Source organism: Kockiozyma suomiensis (genome assembly GCF_038497685.1).
Source record: "Kockiozyma suomiensis strain NRRL Y-17356 unplaced genomic scaffold V2V93scaffold_1, whole genome shotgun sequence".
Taxonomy (NCBI): Eukaryota; Fungi; Ascomycota; class Lipomycetes; order Lipomycetales; family Lipomycetaceae; genus Kockiozyma; species Kockiozyma suomiensis.
Window position 1 is genome coordinate 653,376 of NW_027117664.1, and position 21,888 is coordinate 675,263.

Here is a 21,888-nt window from a genome sequence, read left to right on the forward strand (position 1 = left end):
GTATCTCTACGCAATTTTTAGATATTAAAATAATTGATTGAACTTGGGTGCATAAAGTACATGAATATACATACGCACATGGTTTGATGAGACCCTGACGCATCTCATGACCCGCTATCAAACTAGATCGCATGGTGTGCGCTGGAGCGAGGCATATTGACTACCGCTATGTATTTCTATGAGCCGATATAAATATTTAAAAAACTACTCTATAGGGATATACTCTGTTAAGCTCGGCAAGTGCTTTTGCTCAGTTAAGTCATTCCTTTCTTTTCACGACCTTCATCAATTTTGACTCAAATCTATTAAGATCAGAATATGTCTATACTATCTCACAAAATTTGCTAGATAGTATACCTCAAAAGAGATGCTATAGTATAGACATATTCTGATCTTAGTAGATTTGAATCAAAATTGATGAAGGTCGTGAAAAGAACGGTGCAGCTCAACGTAGTTCATTTATATCACTATTTTGTCGATAATTATAAATATTCACTAGATAAAATTATGATCACATATTATCTGAACCTATATTATATAATATAAAAGGCTCAGGCCTTCCAAATAAAGTTGTTGGAATAGAACAGAGTCAAAAATGTCAGTTTTGTATGGGAACTGGAACTGGCCCGCTCACTTGGGCGACCCATTCGCTTGCGGAAAGTTCAGACATCCATACTAAGTTATTCGCAGGGGTAAACACTATGAAAAACACGGGTCGTGTTTCTCGTGCCACTTGTGTGGCATGTCTCATGAGATGTTGGGTGGTTTCGCATTGTGTCGATTATTCCGAAATGGTCGAAATAGGAAATTTACATCCTAGACTAACGGGCATGTATAGTATGCGCTGCAGCAGAGAAGCCACATACTGACCATGAGTTTAACAACTCGTACTTTATTGCTCATTCAACCAATAGTATACTACTATCTTCAAGAAGTTACCTTTTACCTTACAGTACCAGGCCCCTCCACCGTCGATCACCTGCACTTTGCAGTACGTAAAACTCAAGGACCCCTAGTCGTGAGACGGAGGAACCGCTCCGTGTGACACATTTGACAAAGTTGAGGCTATATTGAATTATGTATATGTAAATAAGACCATGGTCAGAAGATCGTTCAAAAAGTCAATTTTAAGATAATGCTAAACGCCTATATGCCCCAACACGAACCCGCTTCAATTTATTCAAATAGCTCGAGCATTTTGGATAAACATCTTGATTTTTTCGTGATCATGCAAACCGGAAGTTTCAACACCACTAGATACATCCACTCCACCAACATTAGCATTTTTCACTGCCATAGCCACGTTCTCAGGAGTCAGGCCTCCTGCCAATATGAATTTTCCAGTCGTTGGAAGATTATCCCAGGAAATCAATTGCCCCTCACCGCCGCCTCCATCTAGCAAAGCAAGCGAATGTAAGCCCGGCTTCATAATATCTTCATCCAGAGGTCCAAATTTCTTCATCACCGGCACTGGAATCAGCTCTGCCCATTCAAGAGGCTCTGAGCCATGTAATTGCACAATATCCAGCTCGTATTCTTTTTGCAATGCCAAAACTTCCTCTAGTGGCTGATTCCGAAAGACACCCACTACAAGAGGGGCCCGCTTTCTAATGTTTTCGACATGACCAATAAACCACTTATCAATATCATCATCTGGCAATATTGAATGCTCAGGTCTTTGTTCTCGGAATTCTCGCACTGCTCGTGATATAGCTTTCGCTTGATCCGGAGCTACTGTACGCTTGACATTGGGTACACAGATCATACCGATGAGGTCTGCCCCGGATTCAATCGCCACTTTTGCAGCCTCGACAGTACGGGTACCACAAATCTTGACAAGAATAGGAGATGATGTCGTCGTCATTATCACTAAGATTCCGCTATTGCGCCTACGCCCCACTATATACTCTTTAAGACGAAGCTACTAATAGATTTGGAATGTTAAATGAATATTTGTTCGTGCTGACCAAAGTCAAGAAATACACCAATAAGGGGTTTGTGTGATATTTGTGTACTTCGAGATTTTTGGGCGCTCATCGCGTTCCACGCGCAGTGAAAGCAACGACGGCCTGATCCAGCGATTCTGCAGCTAGACAGTGACGCTATATAATAATATATTATCCCTATATATAAGAGGGCTTTTTGTATTTTTTCTCGACATGGAGACGCCGACGCGGCGTCCATTTGCAGAGGGCGTTAGCAACATGCAACCCTCTAGACTGCGTGTAGTCAGTAGTCCTACAGTGAGCCCAGGTGCTGATCTGCCGGCATCTAGCGAGACAACTCTTCAGTTGAATTCAGAAGCTCAAGCGTTGATAGCTAAAGAGCAACAATTCTACTTGCTACTCAATAAGTTTCCGAACGTTTTCATTCCATTTATTAGAGCGCTAAGATTTCAAGCTGGAGCTCTTGCTTTTCAAATATTAGGCAACATGGACACTTACATGCAGGCCCTTCCGCGAGAGTTCAGAGATTTTGATGTTTTACCGGATGATCCGCAAGATATATATTTACTCTCAGACCTGTGCTTGTTTGCCCCGCGCGAAGATGGAGAAGGTGGAATTTTTGTTCCAAAGGGCCACCATGGACGAATTATCCCCACCGAGAGCAACACTTTCACAGTACAATGGAGGTTCAAATACAACGGCTGGGCCTATGTGGGTAGAGTGTTAGAACACGCCGAGAAAGTGTCTCCCACCGATAGTATTGTTGAAGAGATCACACTTTTGATCTCAGACACGATGAGACAACTATCAGACGATGAAGCTCTGGAGCTTCTCGAGGTTGTGTGTGCGCACCTTTCTCCGGAAAATAATATCATTGACATTCTAGGTCGAATTCTTACGATTGCAATGCAACGAAAACACATAGGCGTAAGCGTGGCTGCGCTCGAATTCTTCACAACGCTGAGCAGAGTGCTACCTAGCAAAGTATGGGAGTTCTTAGAAAACTCCACTCTCGTTGAAAGAAATGGGAATGGGGGGATGGCTGCTTATATGCTTTCGTCCGTTGAGATTATTTCAGGCGACTACAAATTTACGTTGGCATTGATCGACCTCGTTTGCGCTTTGACAAATAATGTTCTGGGTGGAAAATTTACGGTTGCTGTTAAATCATCAACCAAATCAAGCATAATGCTACATTTCATTCGGCATTTGATGAATATATATGAGAGCTTTTCGTACTGGAAATATGAAGATCTGCGTGAGCGATTAATGATCGGTATGTGGATCTGTTTCCGTTCAATAATATGGAGAATCTACTAACATGTCACTGAAGCAACACGAATTGCTGATATCTTCGAAACAGTTTTAAGGATAGTGTATGGAATTGATGAGTTTACCAACGGCGCTGATAAAATCAACGGCGATTTGTTTTCAGCATCGCAGCATATTATTGATAGATTTCTTATTGTTGACAACAAAGCATCCCGCTGTCTTCAACCACTGTTAAGAGCTATTCAGTCGGCATCACGAACACTAGAATTGCTACAGGCTGACAACAATATACTCTATCTGGCTTACGAATGGATCGAAGGCGCATTGACTTATGCTCAGATATTGACATGTACACGTAGTCTTTTGAAACGTTCCCCGTCGCAGCTTGAACGCAAACTTTTTTTGCTTGCTCCCGATTTGTCAGCATTATTCACGAATGAGAGTGTATTACGATTGAAACTGATGCAGTTGTTGAATGCCATGATAGCTAGCGAATGGGATGACAAACCGTCATTACTTGCTTATCTGGGAACCAATCCAGCGGCCTCTTTTGCGACGTCTCTGGTGAAAGCAATCGGGAGTGACATTGATGAGATGATGCAGAATGAAATTGCAAAGTTTGCTAGTCTGGTCTTCAGTACTAAGCAGCAAGGCTTGTCAATCCTACTGCTAACTGGACGAGAGCTCGGACTGGATCAAAAGGAAGATGACAAAGAGAAGGGAAAGGAGAAGCAATCACTAGTTAAAGCTCTCGAGAAGAAAGCTCAACAAGCAGAGGACCTGCGCGTGGAATACGCAGCAAATATATTTGAAAGTCTTGCTTTCGCACAAAATACTCTTTCAACGGTAATTTTTGAACATCAAGAAAATCAAGAATTTTTAGAAAATATATTGAAACTTGTTGATCAGGGTACTGCTGGCCGAGTTACTGGAATGGAGTCGTCTGAGACTATAGTTCGATTCTGTTATGAAGCTCTGCGAGCCGCGCGGGGAGTGCAATTATGTGCGGTTCATCTTCACAAGGCAAAGAGGGGTTCAAAAGAATCCAAAATGATCGTGGCTCACTTTACTAAAAGTCTTCAAAACCTTGCTGATACGGCATTTCGAATATATGGTTATCGTGCTTCCTTACATGGCAACCTACATCGCAATTTTGATAAGAAGTGGCCTGCTGCTAAATTGATAAGATTTCAGCGGACAGCGATAATGGTCACTGAGCGCAAATATGGAACTGGATATAAATATGATACCGAAATGATGGATTTGGTTTTGGGGGCTGATCCAATCTGGGCTGGGTACAAAAAGGAAGTGGCGCAAGCTAACTTGAACTTGTCATTGATTGATGCTCAATCAGTAAGTGTCTCGAATATATCAGCGTAATAATTTCACGTAACTAATTTTTCTGATACAGCATTTGTTTCGAGCATGGTGGTTGCTGACAGTCGCACTTTTGGAATACGCGGAAGGTGATGCGCAGCTAACCTCAGTTCTTGAAGAAATAGCATGCAAGTGCTTGAAAGTCAACATCGATGAAGGCGTCACCGCACCTTTGATTCAGCCTATTGTGAACGAGCGCGCCGAATTGGCTTTCATCATCATACAAAAATTGTCTTCAATCTCCGGAGGTTGTAGAAAATCGTCAAAAAGCGTTGATCTCAAAAATATACTGAAGCTAGCGCAGGAGCTAATTTGCTCAAGTGGAATGGATTTTGTGGAGTCTCTGACTGAAGGTCGTCAAGAAAATTATAGGCCTACATTACGATTGCTCTTGCTTTGCGCTCGTGGATTAAGAGATCAGTCTGCTGATCCGGAGGTTATAAAAATAGTTCACGAAGTTATTGAGCAAGTAGTGACGCGTTCGTATATGGTTTTAGGACCGGATGCGTTAGACGCGTTTAAACCAACTGAGGTCGAACAGCGCGGTATCTCCAAGGCAGGCGAGGATATGCTACTGATTACGAGTTTGCTGCGAGACTGCTTAAATATCAGCGGTGTAGTATGAATAGAGTAATGTACAGTATAAAGTAAAATATATTGTAAATATTTTAGAGTAGACTGGGATGCTGGAGCAGCGATCTCGTAATCGCATTCGTATTTAGGTGTAACCCGAACCCTGGATATCTACTTTAGAGATCTAGTCTCTGTTTCCGAGAACCGTAGTCTTTCGTAGGAAAACAAATTCACAACCGAACGATGAGCGAGCGGAAAGTTGCAGTTATTACAGGAGCAAATGGAGGGCTTGGATACTCTATAGCATGCCGACTGCTAGACATAGTCCCTCAATCGGTGCCGTTGACAATTGTGCTTACGACGCGATATATGCGTAAAGCGGTGGACACGATAAGCAAATTACGAAAATACTCGACGCAAAGAGATTTGCTCTCATTTGATTATGTTCTATTAGATCTTGCATCTCTAGAGTCTGTTCATGAAGTTGCATCGCAGTTGCTGGAACGGTACAAGCATATCGATTATTTGTTTTTAAATGCCGGTGGTGGAGACTTTGCTGGTATCGATTGGATTGGAGCTACGAAAGAGGTGCTGAAAAATCCGATAGATGCAATGACACATCCAAAATTCAAAAAGGAGAGGATTGGCAAACTTTCCGCTGATGGAATAGGCTGGGTATTTCAAATTAACATTCTCGCAAACTATGTGCTTGCCAAAAGGCTTTTGCCCATTCTTTCTAATGGTGGTCGCGTAATTCTTATTGGGTCTGTTGAGGCTGAGATTGCGTACCCGTTTGATGACAAAGATATTCAGTTGATTCACACTGACCAGGCGTACGTTGACTCTAAGCGCGAGCTGGAATATGTGCATGCTGCTCTGGCGAAGAAATGGAAGGAATCATACGGTGTATTGCTATATCTTACCCACCCCGGTATCTGCCACACCTCAATTTTTGCTGAGTATCTCAATTGGTTGACCACTTTCGGAATGCTCTTTCTGTTTTACACCGTCCGATGGCTCGGAAGTCCATGGCATGTCATTGATGCCTACAAAGGAGCCAAAGCACCGGTGTTTGCTGCTATCGAGGCTGTGCCGGATGATGACACGGATCCCACAGAGACTGTTAATTATGGCTCCGCATGCGACTTTTGGGGCAAAACGTATGTTAAACGGAAAATTGCCGGGACGGACGAAGAGAAGAAAATTGGTACGGTGATTGTGGAAGAGATGGATAAACTGTCGGCGGGAGTTTTAGAGAGAATTAATTTGGGAGAGACTGAGCTGTAGCTTCTAATAGATTTAATAGATGTATATTACAAGAAGGTGTGACATCAAATCGAACTCCTTCAAATGCTAGTCTATATGCTATATACAAAATTATATACAATTAGCATCAGAATGATAAACTTTCCAATTGCTTACGAACAAATGTCTCTCCGGTACTTTCAGCAGGCTCACTATCTTCCAATTTAATCTGCATTGCAGCCTTTCCAGCATTAAGTCCGTCAAGCAAAACGCACGCTTTACAAAGCTTATTAGAAGAAATGTATCCACAGCGTTCACAGGCACCAGCAACAAGTTTCTTGGCATGATTCCTGCCGCCGTGACGCTGAAGACTAAATGTTTCACCGGAATGTATAATGTCGATAATAGCGCTTGTCCTTACTGTCTCCAGATTTTTTATAAGAGCTCGAGCAGTTCCGCGGAAAGCTTCGGGTGAATAAGTACACTCAGTGGAGAAATAGTCCAGCTTTTTGTAATGAGCGTATAAAACAATTTCTTTCTCGTAGGCGTACTTGAGCGGTTTAGAGCGTTTGATTGGTGACTCGGCACTTTGCGTGATGATTTCAGTACAGCGATCAAGACGGGCAGTGTCCCCGCGAAGAATGTTCATGAGTACAGTTTCAGCCATGTCGTCGGCGTTATGACCAGTGAGAACATGGTTGATTCCAAGTTTCTGTGCACCGCGATCCAGTGCTTGGCGACGAAACACACCACAATATGTACAGTTATTTTTTTTGCCAATTTGAGCAACGATGTTGTCCATACTCCATCCGTCGTAAAGGTCGTGATAGCTCACTATCTCGAGTGGAAGTGAGTACTGGTCCTTATTTCGTTTCACAGTTTCGAGTGAGTCGTCCCGGTAGCCACGAATACCTTCGTCGACAGAAAGTAAAATAAACTCAACGCCATAATTATATCGCTCGTTGAGCGTCTTCATAACATGGGCCAGAACAGTAGAGTCCTTTCCGCCTGAGGCTCCAATGGCGACACGCTCGCCAGGATAGAAGAGTGAGGCGGCAACTATTGTATTATGGATTTCCGTCTCGAACACATGAAAAAAACAAAACTGGCATATCTTCTGCCCTGTCTTTGGGCGTCTGAGAAAAGGCTTCCGTGCACTACAGAGCTCGCAAAGCGAGAACAGAGGAGCTGAAGGCATTTGAGTCTGAATATAGCTGAAGTGCAAGACCGAGCCGAGCAAGTAGCAGTGGCGGGGAAGTTAAAATAATTTATACCTTAAACCAAGGTGCGGCGCGCGGGTCTTTCGCAACTGCCGTGCTTGTTCCTCCTCGATAGTGCTCACTATCGTCGTCTATCACAGCCATCGTCAGCAAGCAGCAAAAATCACTGAGCAAACGAGACGGAATGACGACACAGATTATAGCAGCTCGGCAAAAATCCGCTCGGATAGCGACCAAGGCTGTCCATCGCGACGGCGAGGCTCGCCGCGCTCAGCAGCCGGTGGAGCTCTTTCCTGGTCTCAATGACCTCTCGGACTTCCTCGAAGCATTTCCTCTCGAAGTAATCCGACATTTCACTTTGCTTCGCGAAGTTGAGGCTAAATGTACAACTTCTACAAATTTACTAGCGACTATGATCCCGCAGTTTCTGGCGATGTCTGTACAGGACTCGGCTCGGGAAGCTCTACTGGCTGACATCCGTCGAGTGATTACCGACTTACTTCCGTGCTTTGAAGAGAAGATCCACGTTGCTGGAAGTGCTATGGAGGCTGTAGCTCGGCATATTGAACGACTGGACGCGGATTATGAACGGATTGCCCGGGGAGGTGAGATTCCTGATGCCGTGATCTATGGACCAGCAAACCACCCGGCTCTCATCGGCGACGGCTCTCGTGACGATAAAGCGCAGACTCAAGCGAGTTCGCGCAGTGAAAGTCGTCGGGTCGCGATTGCGGCTAAGAGAGCAGCGCAACAGGCTGACGAACACAATGACACGACCTCAAAGAAACCACCACGAGCTACTCCCGTTGGAGGTGCCAGTAACGGTACCAAACACAATCACCACACCGAAGATAATGGTCTAGAGGCCGCTATTCCAGCACCTAAGCGTCGCAAGGCTGCCTCTAACAGCGCGGACAAAAAAGATATACCTGCAGCAGCTATACCACAGCTGGCTCTGCCTAGCCCTCGCGTGGTCCCAGAGAATTCCCGTGCTGCCTCTCCAGTTCGTCCCGGTACACCTTCCAACAGCCAATCTCGTCGCGGAGGGCGCACTACAGCTCGAAGCAATACACGTCGTGGGCCAGCTGGAGTTGGATCAGCTGCAGGCGGCTCCGCAACCGGCCCGGCTATCGTCGCACTTAAAGCTGATCCACATTCGTCGTCGAACGATCCCGAGAGTGAACCTGTTTACTGCTATTGTCAACAGGTATCGTACGGAGAGATGGTTGCTTGCGATGGGCCTGATTGTAAGCGCGAGTGGTTTCATTTGCCTTGTGTCGGTCTCAGTGCACCGCCTAAGGGTTCTTGGTTCTGTAATGAATGCGCGGTTAAGTACGGCAAGAGAAGTAAGACGAAGAACTAGCTGTATATCATTTCCAATTAGTTTGTACTTTTTTATTTCTGTTATATGGCTTGCGGTGTATTATCGTTGATATTGGTTTTACGGAGTTTTTGTATATGTTGCAAAATATTTGTATATGTTCACAACATTCAATTAGCTGATTAACTTCATATAATACAATCTGTCCCGTAGATGCCCAAATAAAAATTCCCTTGAAACTCGCTCCATATAAAAAGACTCAATATATGATGCGAAAATGCCCGTACCAGATTCAACGTTAACAAAATTAAAAACAGTAAAAACTAGTGCCTAGATAGCCCTTTTCTCGACTCTCTCAGTTCCTACTAGCTCCTCTTCGACTTCGGGACTGTCCGGACTTTCATTCTCTCCTTGATTTCCCCATCCACCTTTCCGTCGTCGTCGCTCGACTACCCATCCTCGGCTACGCCGTACATATGCTACAACTTCATGAGTGCGCGGCGCTAGGGGCGAACTCTGATATGCTGGTGAGCTGCCATCTAGCATCATTGGTGAAGAAATAGGTGTCACTTCTTCATCAGTACGCTCTGAAATTGGCGTCAAGGAAGGTCTCCGCATGGGCCCATTGTCATTATTAGAGTCGTCAGAGTCGTAATCAAAGCCTGTATTAACTTCGTCAAGCATAAGGTCGTCGTACTCATCACCGTCCAAATCATCTGCGAAGTCAAACGCCGTGATATTAGCAAGCTCATCCGATGTGTATACGTTCGCTGCAAATGGTACTTCAATGTCAAGCTCGTCCTCATCTGACGGCGGGACATCGACGTCTGAACCCACTACGTCCTCTCCTTCAACAGCAGCTGACAAAGAAATCTTGGTTGTCCGTGATGCATCAGAATCATTGCGGAAAAGCGAGTCAGTACCTGCAACAGATGAATCAAAAGAGAATCTTCTCCTCGAGTTTTGTCTGTCAACATTACTGATTCCAAGGCCCTCCAAAACCTCATTGCTCCCTTCTCCAAATGCAGCCTCCTCATCGTCATCTGCATCTGAAATTGGTCGCTCTAGAGCAAAAGTAGCTGACGGATCTAGTGCACTAGTGTTCTCATCGTCATCATCCAGCGAGATTTCAATGACAGTTCTCTGTCTAGTTAGCTCTGAAGAAAGCCGTGCTGTATTTGATACTAAAGGAGGCAATGAAGGCAATGGCTTCGTTCGTAGCAAGGTCTTAGACACCTCAAACATTCGCTTTATAGTTCTATTTCGCTTTATTGTACCCCCAGACGCATTTAAATCATTAGCAGTAAGTGGCGCGTCTCCAAGGCCCGACGCTCTAGGCGATGAAGGAGCAGTGCCCCAGTTATACGTTCGTGTGCCGTATATAACGCCAGCGTTGATGACTGCTTCCTTTTCGCGCACGCGTGCTGCTTCTGGGGACTCTGTCATTCGTAATGTCGCGTGTCGCAGCCGAGGAATCGGGTTCAACTTGTGTAATATTTCAGAAGCAGATGAAGATGTATCGTAAGAGAGGGCGGATGGTAACGGCGGGGTAAATGGCTGTCTCTGACCAAATGTTCGTCTGATACGAGTGCTTGCAGCCCGCATCATCGACGGTTTTCGTGAAGGGGCCTCCCCCCTTGTGCCCGACGAAGTATCTGAGAGTCCTGCCGTCATACCGGTCTTCAAGCTGCCACTTGCCGGTGGGCTACCGCTGGGTATTGTCGACACTGGTGGTCCTGTCGTGGACGAAACTAGTTCAGTGTTTTTCCGTCTTCCTCTCCGGCGGCGCACTTGTTCCGCGAAGAAATGTGAACTGAGAAACGGCATTTGGTGAAACTGTGAAGAGTGCTCTATCTCATGTTTATTTCTTATTGTTGGCCTTGTTATAATAAAAGCATTATTAGCCGGAATTAGGTCTTACCCAGAATAATAATCTCTTCTAGCCCATTGAGCGCAAGCTTTTTCTGGGGAGGTTTGACAAGAATGCGGCTCAGTCTCTTCTGCTTTTGCAGCGCGCATGACTTTTCACGCCAAACTGGACGGTACCTGTGATTGCTCACATAATGACGGCGATAATAGTCGTTCAAACCGTCTTGCTTCAGTATCCAGCTATTCGGTGACCGTAATGACCAGAGAAGTTGCTAAAGAGGTTACTAATTACTAGATATTTACAAAAGAAGCGTTCCAAGAGAAGATACATGGCTCACTATTCGTCGCTATCGATATTTCAGTCTACTAACTATCATCTCTATCTATACCCCCCTCTCGTGATTCTCCTCTTCATCTCAATCAAGGAATTAGATCAATACAGCCATTCAATTATCTTGTGATTTTTTCTTTACCTTAAATTGAACGGTATAGACAATTAAGTTAGATACCCCAACAGACAAGCAGGTAGCACCACCATTCCTTGTTCTTTCCATTGCATTCTACTTTAACAATTCATAACTCCTTCTGTTCAGTTGCACTTGCCAGAATTATCTTAACCGCGAAAGCTATCAGACGGGTTATCTTTTGTGTGCCATATTTGAGACAGCGCATAGGGTAAGAAATGCGCCTGATGGAATGACTTGCAAAGCAGACCATAAGCGGCTATTGTCAGTCTTAGACTCTCCCGCGAGCTTTTAGCTGACAGTCTGAGAATAGACCGTGGTCATTCTTAAAGTGAAAAATTTGCAGGACGGTACATTTAAGGACGCAGGGTGCTTTGATAATCATATGCGTCTGAACCAATTCGTTATATGTTGTTCATATGTTGTTTATATGCCTCTGTCAATCAGTAACCAGCGGTGGGCAAGAATTAGCTCTCTCTCTAAATAGGCGTATATTTAACTGTTTCTATCAGATTTCAATATTTAGCCGAGTTTGCTTTTATAAGAATAAAATAATCTGCTTGAATATACCGCGAAAAAGTTGCTATTGCCGATGATCTAGGATGCACCTCTCTGTAGCTATAGTTGCAGCTACAATGTAAGAATCAGAGGCCATATATCATTGTACTGTTATTAAGCAGCATAGGAGGATCGTAAAAATACGGTCATGATATTTCTTGTGTGGATAGACAAGCCTTCCCTTATTATATACCATCCGCCAGACCATATAGTCGACTCATTATTCTATCTAGAAGTAAATTATTTTCAATTTATAAAAAGTGTAGCATCATTTAATAATACACTAAAATGTCGGAATTGATATTCGAGTAATTTTGGAGCATTGCAGTCGTGAGTACCTCTAGATCAAAAATGAACATCTGAGTATTCACTACGCTACAAAATGAATTATTGAGCGTGAAGATCAATTGCTAAGGGCAATCCTATTTTGCTTAGTCAATCTGGATTCAATACTTTGAAAAATAAGAAAGAGAAGAGCAATTTGATTCTAAATAAAATATTTAACTCGCTCGTCAAAGAATTGATTACCAAACGATTACATACTCTATTTTATATTATTCTAGTAACGAGAAACAGCTGCATAATCACGACGTATCTTGCTCAAGCAGCCGACCAGCATATTGTATTTTACTGCTATAATTTACGCTATCAGCCGGCACCTTTCTCTGGTTGGGTGTATTAATCGGCAGCTGTCTTGCATTATGCTCGTCTCTCAACTAATAGACAAAGTTCTCTTTTTCTTTATAAAATTCACATTCTTGTAATATTGTTTCGACAATCATGATTTATCGTAGCGACATCTTCCAATAAATTCTATTTATACACTCTTTGCCTATCGATTTTTACAGCATTTTATCGTGACTGCGCCACAGCGGTGTGGCAAAGTTGGCCATGCCAGATTTGGCTTGACACCATTTTCAGAATTGTTTGTTTTCTCTTCACCGTGGGTGTTTCGCCTGTTGTCTTTCTTGTCCACCCGCTGCATTTTCTTCACTTTTCAACTTGCTTGTAGCCCACACTTTCTCTGGGCTTGGTTCTGGTTCTGGTCCTGCCTTTTTTGTTCTTTGCTAGACACCGGCCGCGCGAGGTCGCGTCTCGCTGATGTCATTCATCATGAATGGCAATCCATTTCCTCATCCCAGCCAGCCCTTCATCATTTCTCCACACCGGTCAGTCGTCTTTTTCGTCTGAGAAAATCTTTCTCTCTTATATCATAGATCTCCTAATCCAGATATAGGTTTCAAAATCGCTCAAAATCACAGATTCTGCGGCGGATACCCGCCCGGCGAGTGATTTTGCTAGCCTGCTCTCTCGCCGCTCTCCTCTTCTTCTTCTTCCCCACCATCTCCAGTCTCGCCAGCGCCTCCCTTTCTTCTTCTATTTTTCGTGACGATCCCTTGATTACTACAGTACATCACTATGATTTGGCCCATTCTCAGGGAACCGGCAGAGGTTGGGAGCGCGAAGAGCGCGTACTAATGTGCATTCCCCTTCGCGATGCAGCACCGCATTTGCCGCTATTCTTCTCCCATCTGCGAAACCTCACATACCCACACTCCCTTATAGATATGGCCTTTCTGGTTTCTGACTCAAAAGATGAAACGTTGTTGCTTCTCAACACTCTCCTCGAGCGTACTCAAGCCGATAAAGATCCCTATATGCGTTTCGGTCGCATTGAGATTTTTGAAAAGGATTTTGGTCAAGTGGTCGGTCAGGGTTTCTCGGATCGACATGGTTTTGACGCACAGGGTCCTCGACGAAAACTGATGGCGCGTGCCAGAAACTGGCTGCTCTCAGCATCTTTACGGCCGGAGCACAGCTGGGTCTACTGGCGTGACGTGGACGTTGAGATCGCACCATCAACAATCATTGAGGATCTCATGCGACACAATAAAGATGTCATTGTTCCTAGTATGTATTTTTGTTTGATATGATTTATGTCCAAGTGGCATTGCTCTACATCACCGCTGTGTGTCAGAAATTGCAAGAAACTGACTCCTGCAATTAGATATCTGGCGACCGCTACCCGACTGGCTTGGAGGCGAGCAGCCATACGATTTGAATTCATGGCAAGAAAGCGAAACTGCTTTACAGCTGGCTCAGACTCTTGATGAAGACTCTGTTATTGTTGAAGGTAGGTTGTAATTTTTCATCCTCGAAGTGTAAAGCGATCTTAGGAAATTCGCGCTAGAACTATACTTTTTGTTTAGGTTACCCTGAGTTCGCAACATGGCGTCCCCATCTTGCCTATCTAAGAGATCCATATGGAGATCCGGATTTTGAGATGGAGATTGATGGTGTTGGTGGAGTTTCTATTCTTGCTAAAGCGCGCGTTTTCCGCTCGGGTGCTCATTTCCCTGCATTTTCGTTTGAAAGACATGCGGAAACCGAAGGTTTTGGCAAGATGTGTAAGCGGATGGGTTTATCTGTCGTTGGTCTTCCGCACTATGTTATTTGGCACATGTACGAACCCAGTGTAGATGATATGCGCTATATGGGCGAAATGATACAGGCACGACTGCGAAAAGAGAAGGAGCAGCAGGAGAAGGCGAAGGAAACCAAAGATGACAACGATCGTATGGCTGAGGCTGCTGCTATTGCAAAGGCTGAAATGGAAGCTGTAAAGAAGAAAGCGTTATCTAGCACTAGTGGCGAGTCGCCTTTACAAGAAGCTGGAAAAGAAAGTGATTCGTTGGAAATGTACGATAACCCCGAGTACTTTTTGGATTCTGTTAAGGCTGCGGAGGTTCGAGCTGCAAAGCAAGTTGCTCGAGAAATTGAGCAAGCTCGAAGAGATGCAGAAAAGAAGGCAAAAGAAGAGCAGGAAGCCACTAAAAATGGCAGAAAGTTTTCCAGTGAGTCCAAGAAAGAAAAGAAGGTTATTATTGCTAAGGATGCTTGAAGCCTTAAATTGTTCCTTTGCAGTCTTTTTACTTTCAAGCATTTTATACAGTTCATTGCATGTCAATCTGAAGAGCTGAAAACGCTCTATGATTTTTATTTGCATTTAGGAATGGACATCAAGACGAGACTTGGAAGTCTTAAGATCCTGCCTTCCCTTATATTATTCTTGACTGCATAAGTTTATTATATACAATCGTTTTACGTTTACAGCAGCGTCTTGTATTTTGGATAGTGATATAGATATGGTATAAAGTACTCACGTTTGTTTAAAAGCTCTGCGATGATGTAATATTACGATGCAGAATCTGGAAGATATTTCAGAATATTAGCTTTAATATGTTGTAATATACTTAATATTTGCTACGATCCTACTGATCTGATAATAATCCAACATGCAGCCTAAACAATGCTCACACTTCTGATGTAGACTGATGTAGATAAGCACTCGTTACAAATAACCATCTCAAAACATATACGGGTCTATTTGCTTTTTGTGCCTTAATCAATCATAACATTCTTCGGTCTCCGGCGGCTAGTGCGGCTTATCGAACGCGGCAAAGATATTTCGAAGGGTTCGCAGATACTCTAGATCTACAGATACATGAGCTAACGCATACGGTGAACGTATGATAATAATACCAAACACTATACTATACGATGTAAGCGGTTGCTTTGCAAATTATCGTAGCTCCGAAAGAAGTATCGGCACTTCCGGTCGGGCTGACAGTAGCAGTGCCGTCCAGAACTTGCGCTATTATACGCGCGGCCCTCGGAGCTTCGGCTTTGACAGACCGCTCCAAACTTTTATTCTCCGCGATTCCCTGTATTTCCTTTTGTTTACTTCTGATTTTACTCCACTCGTTAAACACTCAATGCGGTTTGCTATTGCTGTTCTACTCAGTGCCTTGGTCTGCTCTTCTTTAGTTTGGGGTAAGTTAATTCCGAGTATCTTCAAACGCCGATATTCTGGCTCACATAATATACGTAGCTGAGGCACACGCTGTTCCAAATGATCTTGAGCAAGACTTTGCAGAGCAGCTTGCCCTCGCTGAAGCTGCCCTTGCTGTCCGCTCCGTTCCAAAGTTCTATAACTCTGAAAGAAGAGCACTCGAGAAACGCACAAATCCATCAGGAACATATGTGCCGACCACTGTGAAGTGCCCTACAAATAGCTCCGGACACGTGAGTACCCTTGTACGAACCGCTTCCTCGCTTTCCTCGGAAGAGAAAGAATACGTTAAAGCGCGTCGCAATGTTACGAATGAATACCTACCCTCGTATCTTAACCGGCTCAACATGTCGGATTTTGATGCCGAGTCATTTTTGGAAGGCACTGATCTTACTATCGGTATTGCCTTTTCGGGTGGCGGATATCGCGCTATGCTCTCCGGGGGTGGTTTCCTGTCTGCTTTTGATGACCGCACCGTCAATGCTACTGATGATGGTCACATTGGCGGTCTCTTGCAATCAGCTACTTATATCACTGGTCTTTCTGGTGGTTCTTGGCTTGTCGGATCCTTTGCGATCAATGGATTTCCGACCGTGCAGGCCATGCAGGGAGACGAGAATGTCTGGGACGTGTCAAATTCCATTATAAACCCTGGTGGATGGGAATTTTGGGATACTACTGAATACTGGGACTACATGCTCGATGCCGCCGACGACAAGAGAGATGCGGGGTACAACATTTCGCTAACAGACTATTGGGGTATTGGTCTTTCGACGCAGCTTTTTAACTACACCGACGGTGGCCCAGCAATTACCTGGAGTGATATTCGTAACCAGACCCTTTTCAAAAACCACTCGATGCCGTATCCTATTGTTGTCGCTGACGGAAGGCCATACAACACCGATATCGTTTCAACAAACTCAACTGTGTTCGAATTTAGCACCTATGAGTTCGGTAGCTGGGATCCTTCTGCTTATGCTTTTGTGAGGACCGAGTATATTGGATCGACTTTGCACAATGGTGTACCCGTCAATTCGTCCGCATGTGTACAGGGCTTCGACAATGCTGGATTTATTATCGGTACCTCGGCCACACTTTTCAATCAGTTTATTCTGCAGCTCAACTCATCTGGTGTCACTGGAGTTATTTATGACGCTGCTCAAGATATCTTGAGCAACATAGGCGACGAAAATGACGATATCTCGCCATTCGAACCAAATCCGTTTTACGGATTCAATGACGATATCTCATATATGTACAACGAAACAATATTAAATCTCGTCGATGGTGGTGAGGATTATCAGAATATCCCTCTCGTACCTTTAATCCAGCCCTCACGTGGTGTAGATGTGATCTTTGCTGTCGACAACTCAGCGGACACGGACGCGTACTGGCCAGCAGGCTGGTCTTTGACTGCCAGTTACGATCGTCAATTTGGGGCTCTTGGAAATGGTACAAAGTTTCCAGCTGTACCGGATCGGAATACATTTGTAGGCAATAATCTTACTGCTAGACCGACATGGTTTGGTTGCGATGCGTCAAATATCACTGGTACGAACGGGGGAACGACTGTGCCGCTCATTGTTTACCTTGCCAATCACCCAGTTTCATATTTCTCAAACACGTCAACATTCCAACTTTCGTATGAGACCGACGAAGTCGAGGGAATGATTACTAACGGATATAATGTGGCTACTCAAGGTAACGGAACGCTCGACGATACCTGGGCAGCCTGTGTTGGTTGCGCTATTATCCACAGAGAAGTCGAGCGTCGAAATGCGACGCACACTGCGCAATGCCAGGCTTGCTTGTCAAAGTATTGCTGGGATGGGACTGTTTTGAGTCAGAATGCATCAGAGGCAACTGAGGATCCTGATATTGAGATTTCCAGCGATAATACTGGTGAAGCGGGTATTTTGTCGTGGAAGAGTGCGCAGTGGAGTATTGTTGCGCTTGCTATTGCTGTTGCTGCTGCTATGTAGAGATGCAATTAGAGATCTATGATATATCTTTCTGAGAATAATTGTGGGTCAGAATTAGAATTTCATCTAAAAAGTATTTGAATTGCTCTATAAAACAGAAGAAATACACAAAAGCAAAAACTAGTACCCTCTTCGAGAATTGTAAACGATATCACCCCAAGGTCGACATCTCTGCAGCAACAAGAGATGTCTTGCTAGATCCTCATTGGCTCTCTGCAGCTTAGTAGGTCGTTCTTGAGGTCTCTCGCTTTCCAAAAATAAATACATAGCCAACGACTGCCTCCAGTTATTCCGTGCAACGGCATCTGGAGGATTACTGTCGGAGTCGTGTATCGGTAATGGGGCACCTGACTGCTGTATTAGCGAGACACGAGTCGCGACTAGATGGTCTGGAGACAGCGGCTGAGAAAAAAGAGGAGGTTCGAAGAATGTATGATTGACTGTAGCTTCTAAAAGAACCGCAATCAAAGTCTGTTGGGTTCTGATGTAACTTTTGAGAATTGATAGTTGACGATTGAATTTCAGCGAGAAAGATGATGATTTAGATTGCACTTGGATTGATGTATTGTTAGCGATACGGGAATATTTATGATGGCAACAAAGAAAAAATAGTGAACTAAGATTGGGCATACTGTATAACTGCACACCGAACAAAGAGATGAAGACGACCGACGATAATGTCGTCGATGACAAATATCTGAGTACTGAGGAGAACATTAGGCGCATATATTACACGACTGCAGGAGATGAGATAAAAAAGCAAACCAAAGCGGGTTTGCATTGCACTCTTATTTAAGAATTATAGATTCTTGCTACAGTGAGTGGCTTGATGAATTCCTAATGCGGGTCAACAAGCTGATTCTGGGAAGAAGGAGGCCGAAATGCGGTCATGGCAGATAAGGTAATGTGTTTGAACACTTCTTGCACCCTGCTTTCCGTCACCATATAAATTTCTCAAGACGCCACGTTTAGCAGGTGGCAGTTGAGGCCTTGTGTCGGTCGGTGATTACATAGATTGAGGCAGAGATGGTGTGGGGAGAGGATGTTGCATGCTTTGAGGCATAACCAAAGGTACAGAGTTTAATTTATCTGCTTTGCGGCTTTTGGGATTAAGAATACTGCTGAATATAGTAACACGTTCAGTACAACTGCCCAATTTGTCATATCTATGATAATTTGCGTGTATGCAAATGGCAAGGATTGCTTAAAGTAATGAAATACCGATAAGAGTCTATACAGTGCGATTAGTTGTATACTGCAAGTCAAACCGCGAGCAATGAACAAATGCACGGTAACTAGAGCGACACTGCGCCTCGGCTGGATCTTTCCTTGTTCAGCTTTCATCTGTAGCAGACACCACTATTTGTTATAGTATATCATAGTCTGCAGTCAAGACTCGATTTTTATTTTGCTTGCGACGTATTCAGTAACCGAGATGCTTAACCGGATATCTGGGCCAGATATAATACACATATCAGTATGCTAGATCTGGCTTCGCAGAATTTAGATCATGGTCACCGACTTCAATATTCGATATCTTGTCAAGTATCTTCACACTATAATAAACCAAACAGCAAATCACAGTGATAGAATAGCATGTGGTTCTCGGTTCAGGTGCCAACTAATAGCCGCTCTCTGATTTGCGCTTCCCCGCGTTAGCTTGCTATGTCTTTTAAGCACCGTAAATATTATACTTTAATAAGCTTTGTGGTGCATTCGTACATAAATATTTACAATTAAGGCATACAGCTGTAACGTGATCTACAGAGTCGCATGTGATGCACGTCACTTTTACCGTGCGGCTCGGTCATCGGTCCCTCGGCAATTCCACTTCTCCATATTCACTCTCTTTTCCTTCTCCGCTCCCTCTTCTCCTTCCCAAACATCTTTACTCCTTCCTTTTTTTTGCTACCCTTTTATTTCACTTGGAATCTATCATGACTACTCAGCAAACTCAGCAGAGTTTCTCGGTCGAGGTACTGTGAACTCATTCTATCTTTTAATATATATATAAGCTGACTGTGCACAATTGCAGGACGTGTCAAAGCACAATAGCGAAGAGTCGCTATGGATTATTGTTGACAACAACGTCTACGACCTTTCATCTTTTCAGAATGAACACCCTGGTGGGAAGAAAATTCTCAAGCGTGTCGCTGGTAAAGACGCATCCAAGATGTTCTGGAAATACCACAGCGCCGGCATCTTGAAGAAGTACTCTCCCAAGCTGCAAATTGGATCTATTGGATCTGCAGCTTCGGCGCCATCCAAGGCAGAGTCTGCACCAGCAGTACAAGAAAAGAAGGCGCCTGTTCCAGTAGTAGTGTCCACCGAACCTAAGGAGCCTTTCGAACCATTTGGCGATATCATTCCCTTTGGTGATCCTGCTTGGTACCAGGGATATGCAACTTCTTACTACAACGAATCTCATGTCGCACTGAGAAATGAGGTGCGTGAGTGGGTTGACTCTGCTCTTGAGCCTAACGCCGGCGAATGGGATGAGAAAAAGGAAGTCCCCGCAGAAATCTACCGCGAAATGGGCCGCAGAGGATACCTTGCTGGTGCGCTAGGCGTGCACTATCCCACCGAATACACAGATATCCGACCAGCATGTGTAGCGCCTGAGCAGTGGGACCACTTTCATGAGTTTATTCTCACAGACGAGATCGCGCGGGCAGGATCTGGTGGCTTAGTTTGGAATTTGCTTGGTGGATACGGTATTGGCGCTCCTCCAGTTATTAAGTTTGCAACTCCCCAAGTGAAAAAGAGAGTTCTTCCTGGACTTCTGAGCGGCGACAAGCGTATTTGCTTGTGTATCACTGAACCAGATGCCGGAAGTGATGTTGCAAACTTGACTACTTCGGCAGCAAAGACTGAGGATGGCAAGCACTACATTGTTAACGGTGAAAAGAAGTGGATCACTAATGGTATTTGGGCGGATTATTTTACGGTTGCGGTCCGTACTGGAAAAGAGGGAATGAATGGTATCTCATTGCTTCTTATTGAGAAGACAATGCCCGGTGTCAATGTGCGACGAATGGACTGCTCCGGCATGTGGAGTTCTGGTACGACTTATGTCACTTTTGAAGATGTCAAAGTTCCGGTTGAAAATTTGCTTGGCAAAGAGAACCAGGGATTTAAGGTCGTCATGACGAATTTCAATCACGAACGACTTGGAATTATAATTCAGGCCAACCGTTTCTCTCGAGTTTGTTATGAAGAATCTATGAAGTATGCCCACAAGCGCAAGACATTTGGCAAGCGTTTGGTTGATCACCCGGTAATCCGAACGAAGTTGGCCAATATGGCGATTCGTATTGAGGCAACCCATAATTGGCTTGAGAACATGATTTTTCAGACTAATAGTATGAACGAACAAGAGGCGATGCTACGTCTTGGTGGTGCCATTGCTGGACTGAAAGCGCAGTCTACGCAGACATTCGAGTACTGCGCGCGCGAAGCTGCTCAGATTTTTGGTGGACTATCGTATTCTCGTGGAGGTCAGGGCGGTAAAATTGAGCGTCTTTACCGAGAAGTGAGAGCGTATGCAATTCCTGGCGGATCTGAAGAAATCATGCTTGATTTATCTATTCGTCAGTCGTTACGTGTGCATCAGGTCTTGGGAGCCAAATTGTGAAAGGTTCAAGAGTGAACTGAAATCCGGATTTTTTTTGCATGTGTTCTCTCGTTTGAAATGCTGTTCAGGGAGTTTGGTTGTATTGAAGAGTTTATAAATAACGGTTATGAATTGTCTGAAATGCAGCGTAGTCAATGGCCAAAATAAGTAGTTTCCACATAATGATATGGTTAGCAATGAAAAAATGGCTGTCTATATCGTTAACCAGTGTTTAAAAACTAATCCAAGAGATATGCCAACTGCAGTATAAGGTTAGCAGAACAGCGTTCATTTGAATCCAAAAGTTGACTTTTGTTCAAGAAGTCGCCGCGCGGCAGCCGGTGAAGGCCGCGCAATGCATTCGTTTTGTATACGAAGTCTGAGAGATAAGATTTCTGCCATACATGCAATATGTATAAAACAATATTGAAGTCAAATATATTTATAAATAATAATTCTTTCAATTGATTTATCATTAACTAATCTGGACTACAAAGAGCGGGCTTTGCGGAGTAGGTCGCTGACGTCATAATTGCAAGCAGGCTACGCAGCAAGGTTTTCAGAGATCAAGAAATCACCCCGCCACTGTTTGATA

At 44.1% G+C, this 21,888-nt stretch overlaps 10 protein-coding genes across 10 annotated transcripts; 6 read left to right on the forward strand and 4 right to left on the reverse strand.

Moving 5' to 3' along the window:
- Nucleotides 1-1,024: 1,024 nt before the first annotated feature.
- Nucleotides 1,025-2,039, reverse strand: V2V93DRAFT_14351 (isomerase-domain-containing protein). Its single transcript, XM_066906850.1, has one exon. The coding sequence runs from the start codon at nt 1,862-1,864 to the stop codon at nt 1,181-1,183; it is 684 nt and encodes a 227-aa protein (XP_066768527.1). The 5' UTR covers nt 1,865-2,039; the 3' UTR covers nt 1,025-1,180.
- Nucleotides 2,040-2,041: 2 nt separating this feature from the next.
- Nucleotides 2,042-5,271, forward strand: V2V93DRAFT_330504 (nucleoporin subcomplex protein binding to Pom34-domain-containing protein). The gene is made up of 3 exons (XM_066907648.1): nt 2,042-3,222; nt 3,280-4,571; nt 4,630-5,271. Exons 1-3 carry the CDS (start codon nt 2,160-2,162, stop codon nt 5,218-5,220), a joined length of 2,946 nt encoding a protein of 981 aa, XP_066768528.1. The 5' UTR covers nt 2,042-2,159; the 3' UTR covers nt 5,221-5,271.
- Nucleotides 5,272-5,386: 115 nt separating this feature from the next.
- Nucleotides 5,387-6,563, forward strand: V2V93DRAFT_362491 (uncharacterized protein). Its single transcript, XM_066908351.1, has one exon. The coding sequence runs from the start codon at nt 5,412-5,414 to the stop codon at nt 6,453-6,455; it is 1,044 nt and encodes a 347-aa protein (XP_066768529.1). The 5' UTR covers nt 5,387-5,411; the 3' UTR covers nt 6,456-6,563.
- Nucleotides 6,463-7,706, reverse strand: V2V93DRAFT_362492 (uncharacterized protein). Its single transcript, XM_066908352.1, has one exon. It carries the CDS (start codon nt 7,609-7,611, stop codon nt 6,562-6,564), a length of 1,050 nt encoding a protein of 349 aa, XP_066768530.1. The 5' UTR covers nt 7,612-7,706; the 3' UTR covers nt 6,463-6,561.
- V2V93DRAFT_362493 (uncharacterized protein) lies at nt 7,693-9,150 on the forward strand. Its single transcript, XM_066908353.1, has one exon. The coding sequence runs from the start codon at nt 7,818-7,820 to the stop codon at nt 8,994-8,996; it is 1,179 nt and encodes a 392-aa protein (XP_066768531.1). The 5' UTR covers nt 7,693-7,817; the 3' UTR covers nt 8,997-9,150.
- V2V93DRAFT_362494 (uncharacterized protein) lies at nt 9,109-10,831 on the reverse strand. Its single transcript, XM_066908354.1, has one exon. It carries the CDS (start codon nt 10,779-10,781, stop codon nt 9,285-9,287), a length of 1,497 nt encoding a protein of 498 aa, XP_066768532.1. The 5' UTR covers nt 10,782-10,831; the 3' UTR covers nt 9,109-9,284.
- A 1,963-nt stretch (nt 10,832-12,794) lies between these two features.
- On the forward strand, nt 12,795-15,149 carry V2V93DRAFT_362497 (Anp1-domain-containing protein). Its single transcript, XM_066908355.1, has 4 exons — nt 12,795-13,014; nt 13,083-13,756; nt 13,854-13,979; nt 14,056-15,149. Exons 1-4 carry the CDS (start codon nt 12,947-12,949, stop codon nt 14,745-14,747), a joined length of 1,560 nt encoding a protein of 519 aa, XP_066768533.1. The 5' UTR covers nt 12,795-12,946; the 3' UTR covers nt 14,748-15,149.
- A 472-nt stretch (nt 15,150-15,621) lies between these two features.
- V2V93DRAFT_377468 (lysophospholipase catalytic domain-containing protein) lies at nt 15,622-17,680 on the forward strand (the record flags this gene model as incomplete). The annotated part of the gene is made up of 2 exons (XM_066911915.1): nt 15,622-15,679; nt 15,738-17,680. The coding sequence occupies 2 exons, from the start codon at nt 15,622-15,624 to the stop codon at nt 17,678-17,680; spliced, it is 2,001 nt and encodes a 666-aa protein (XP_066768534.1).
- Nucleotides 17,681-17,740: 60 nt separating this feature from the next.
- On the reverse strand, nt 17,741-18,729 carry V2V93DRAFT_362502 (uncharacterized protein). The gene has a single exon (XM_066908356.1). It carries the CDS (start codon nt 18,404-18,406, stop codon nt 17,801-17,803), a length of 606 nt encoding a protein of 201 aa, XP_066768535.1. The 5' UTR covers nt 18,407-18,729; the 3' UTR covers nt 17,741-17,800.
- Nucleotides 18,730-19,617: 888 nt separating this feature from the next.
- V2V93DRAFT_377470 (acyl-CoA dehydrogenase/oxidase) lies at nt 19,618-21,314 on the forward strand (the record flags this gene model as incomplete). Its single annotated transcript, XM_066911916.1, has 2 exons — nt 19,618-19,656; nt 19,716-21,314. The coding sequence occupies 2 exons, from the start codon at nt 19,618-19,620 to the stop codon at nt 21,312-21,314; spliced, it is 1,638 nt and encodes a 545-aa protein (XP_066768536.1).
- Nucleotides 21,315-21,888: the final 574 nt, after the last annotated feature.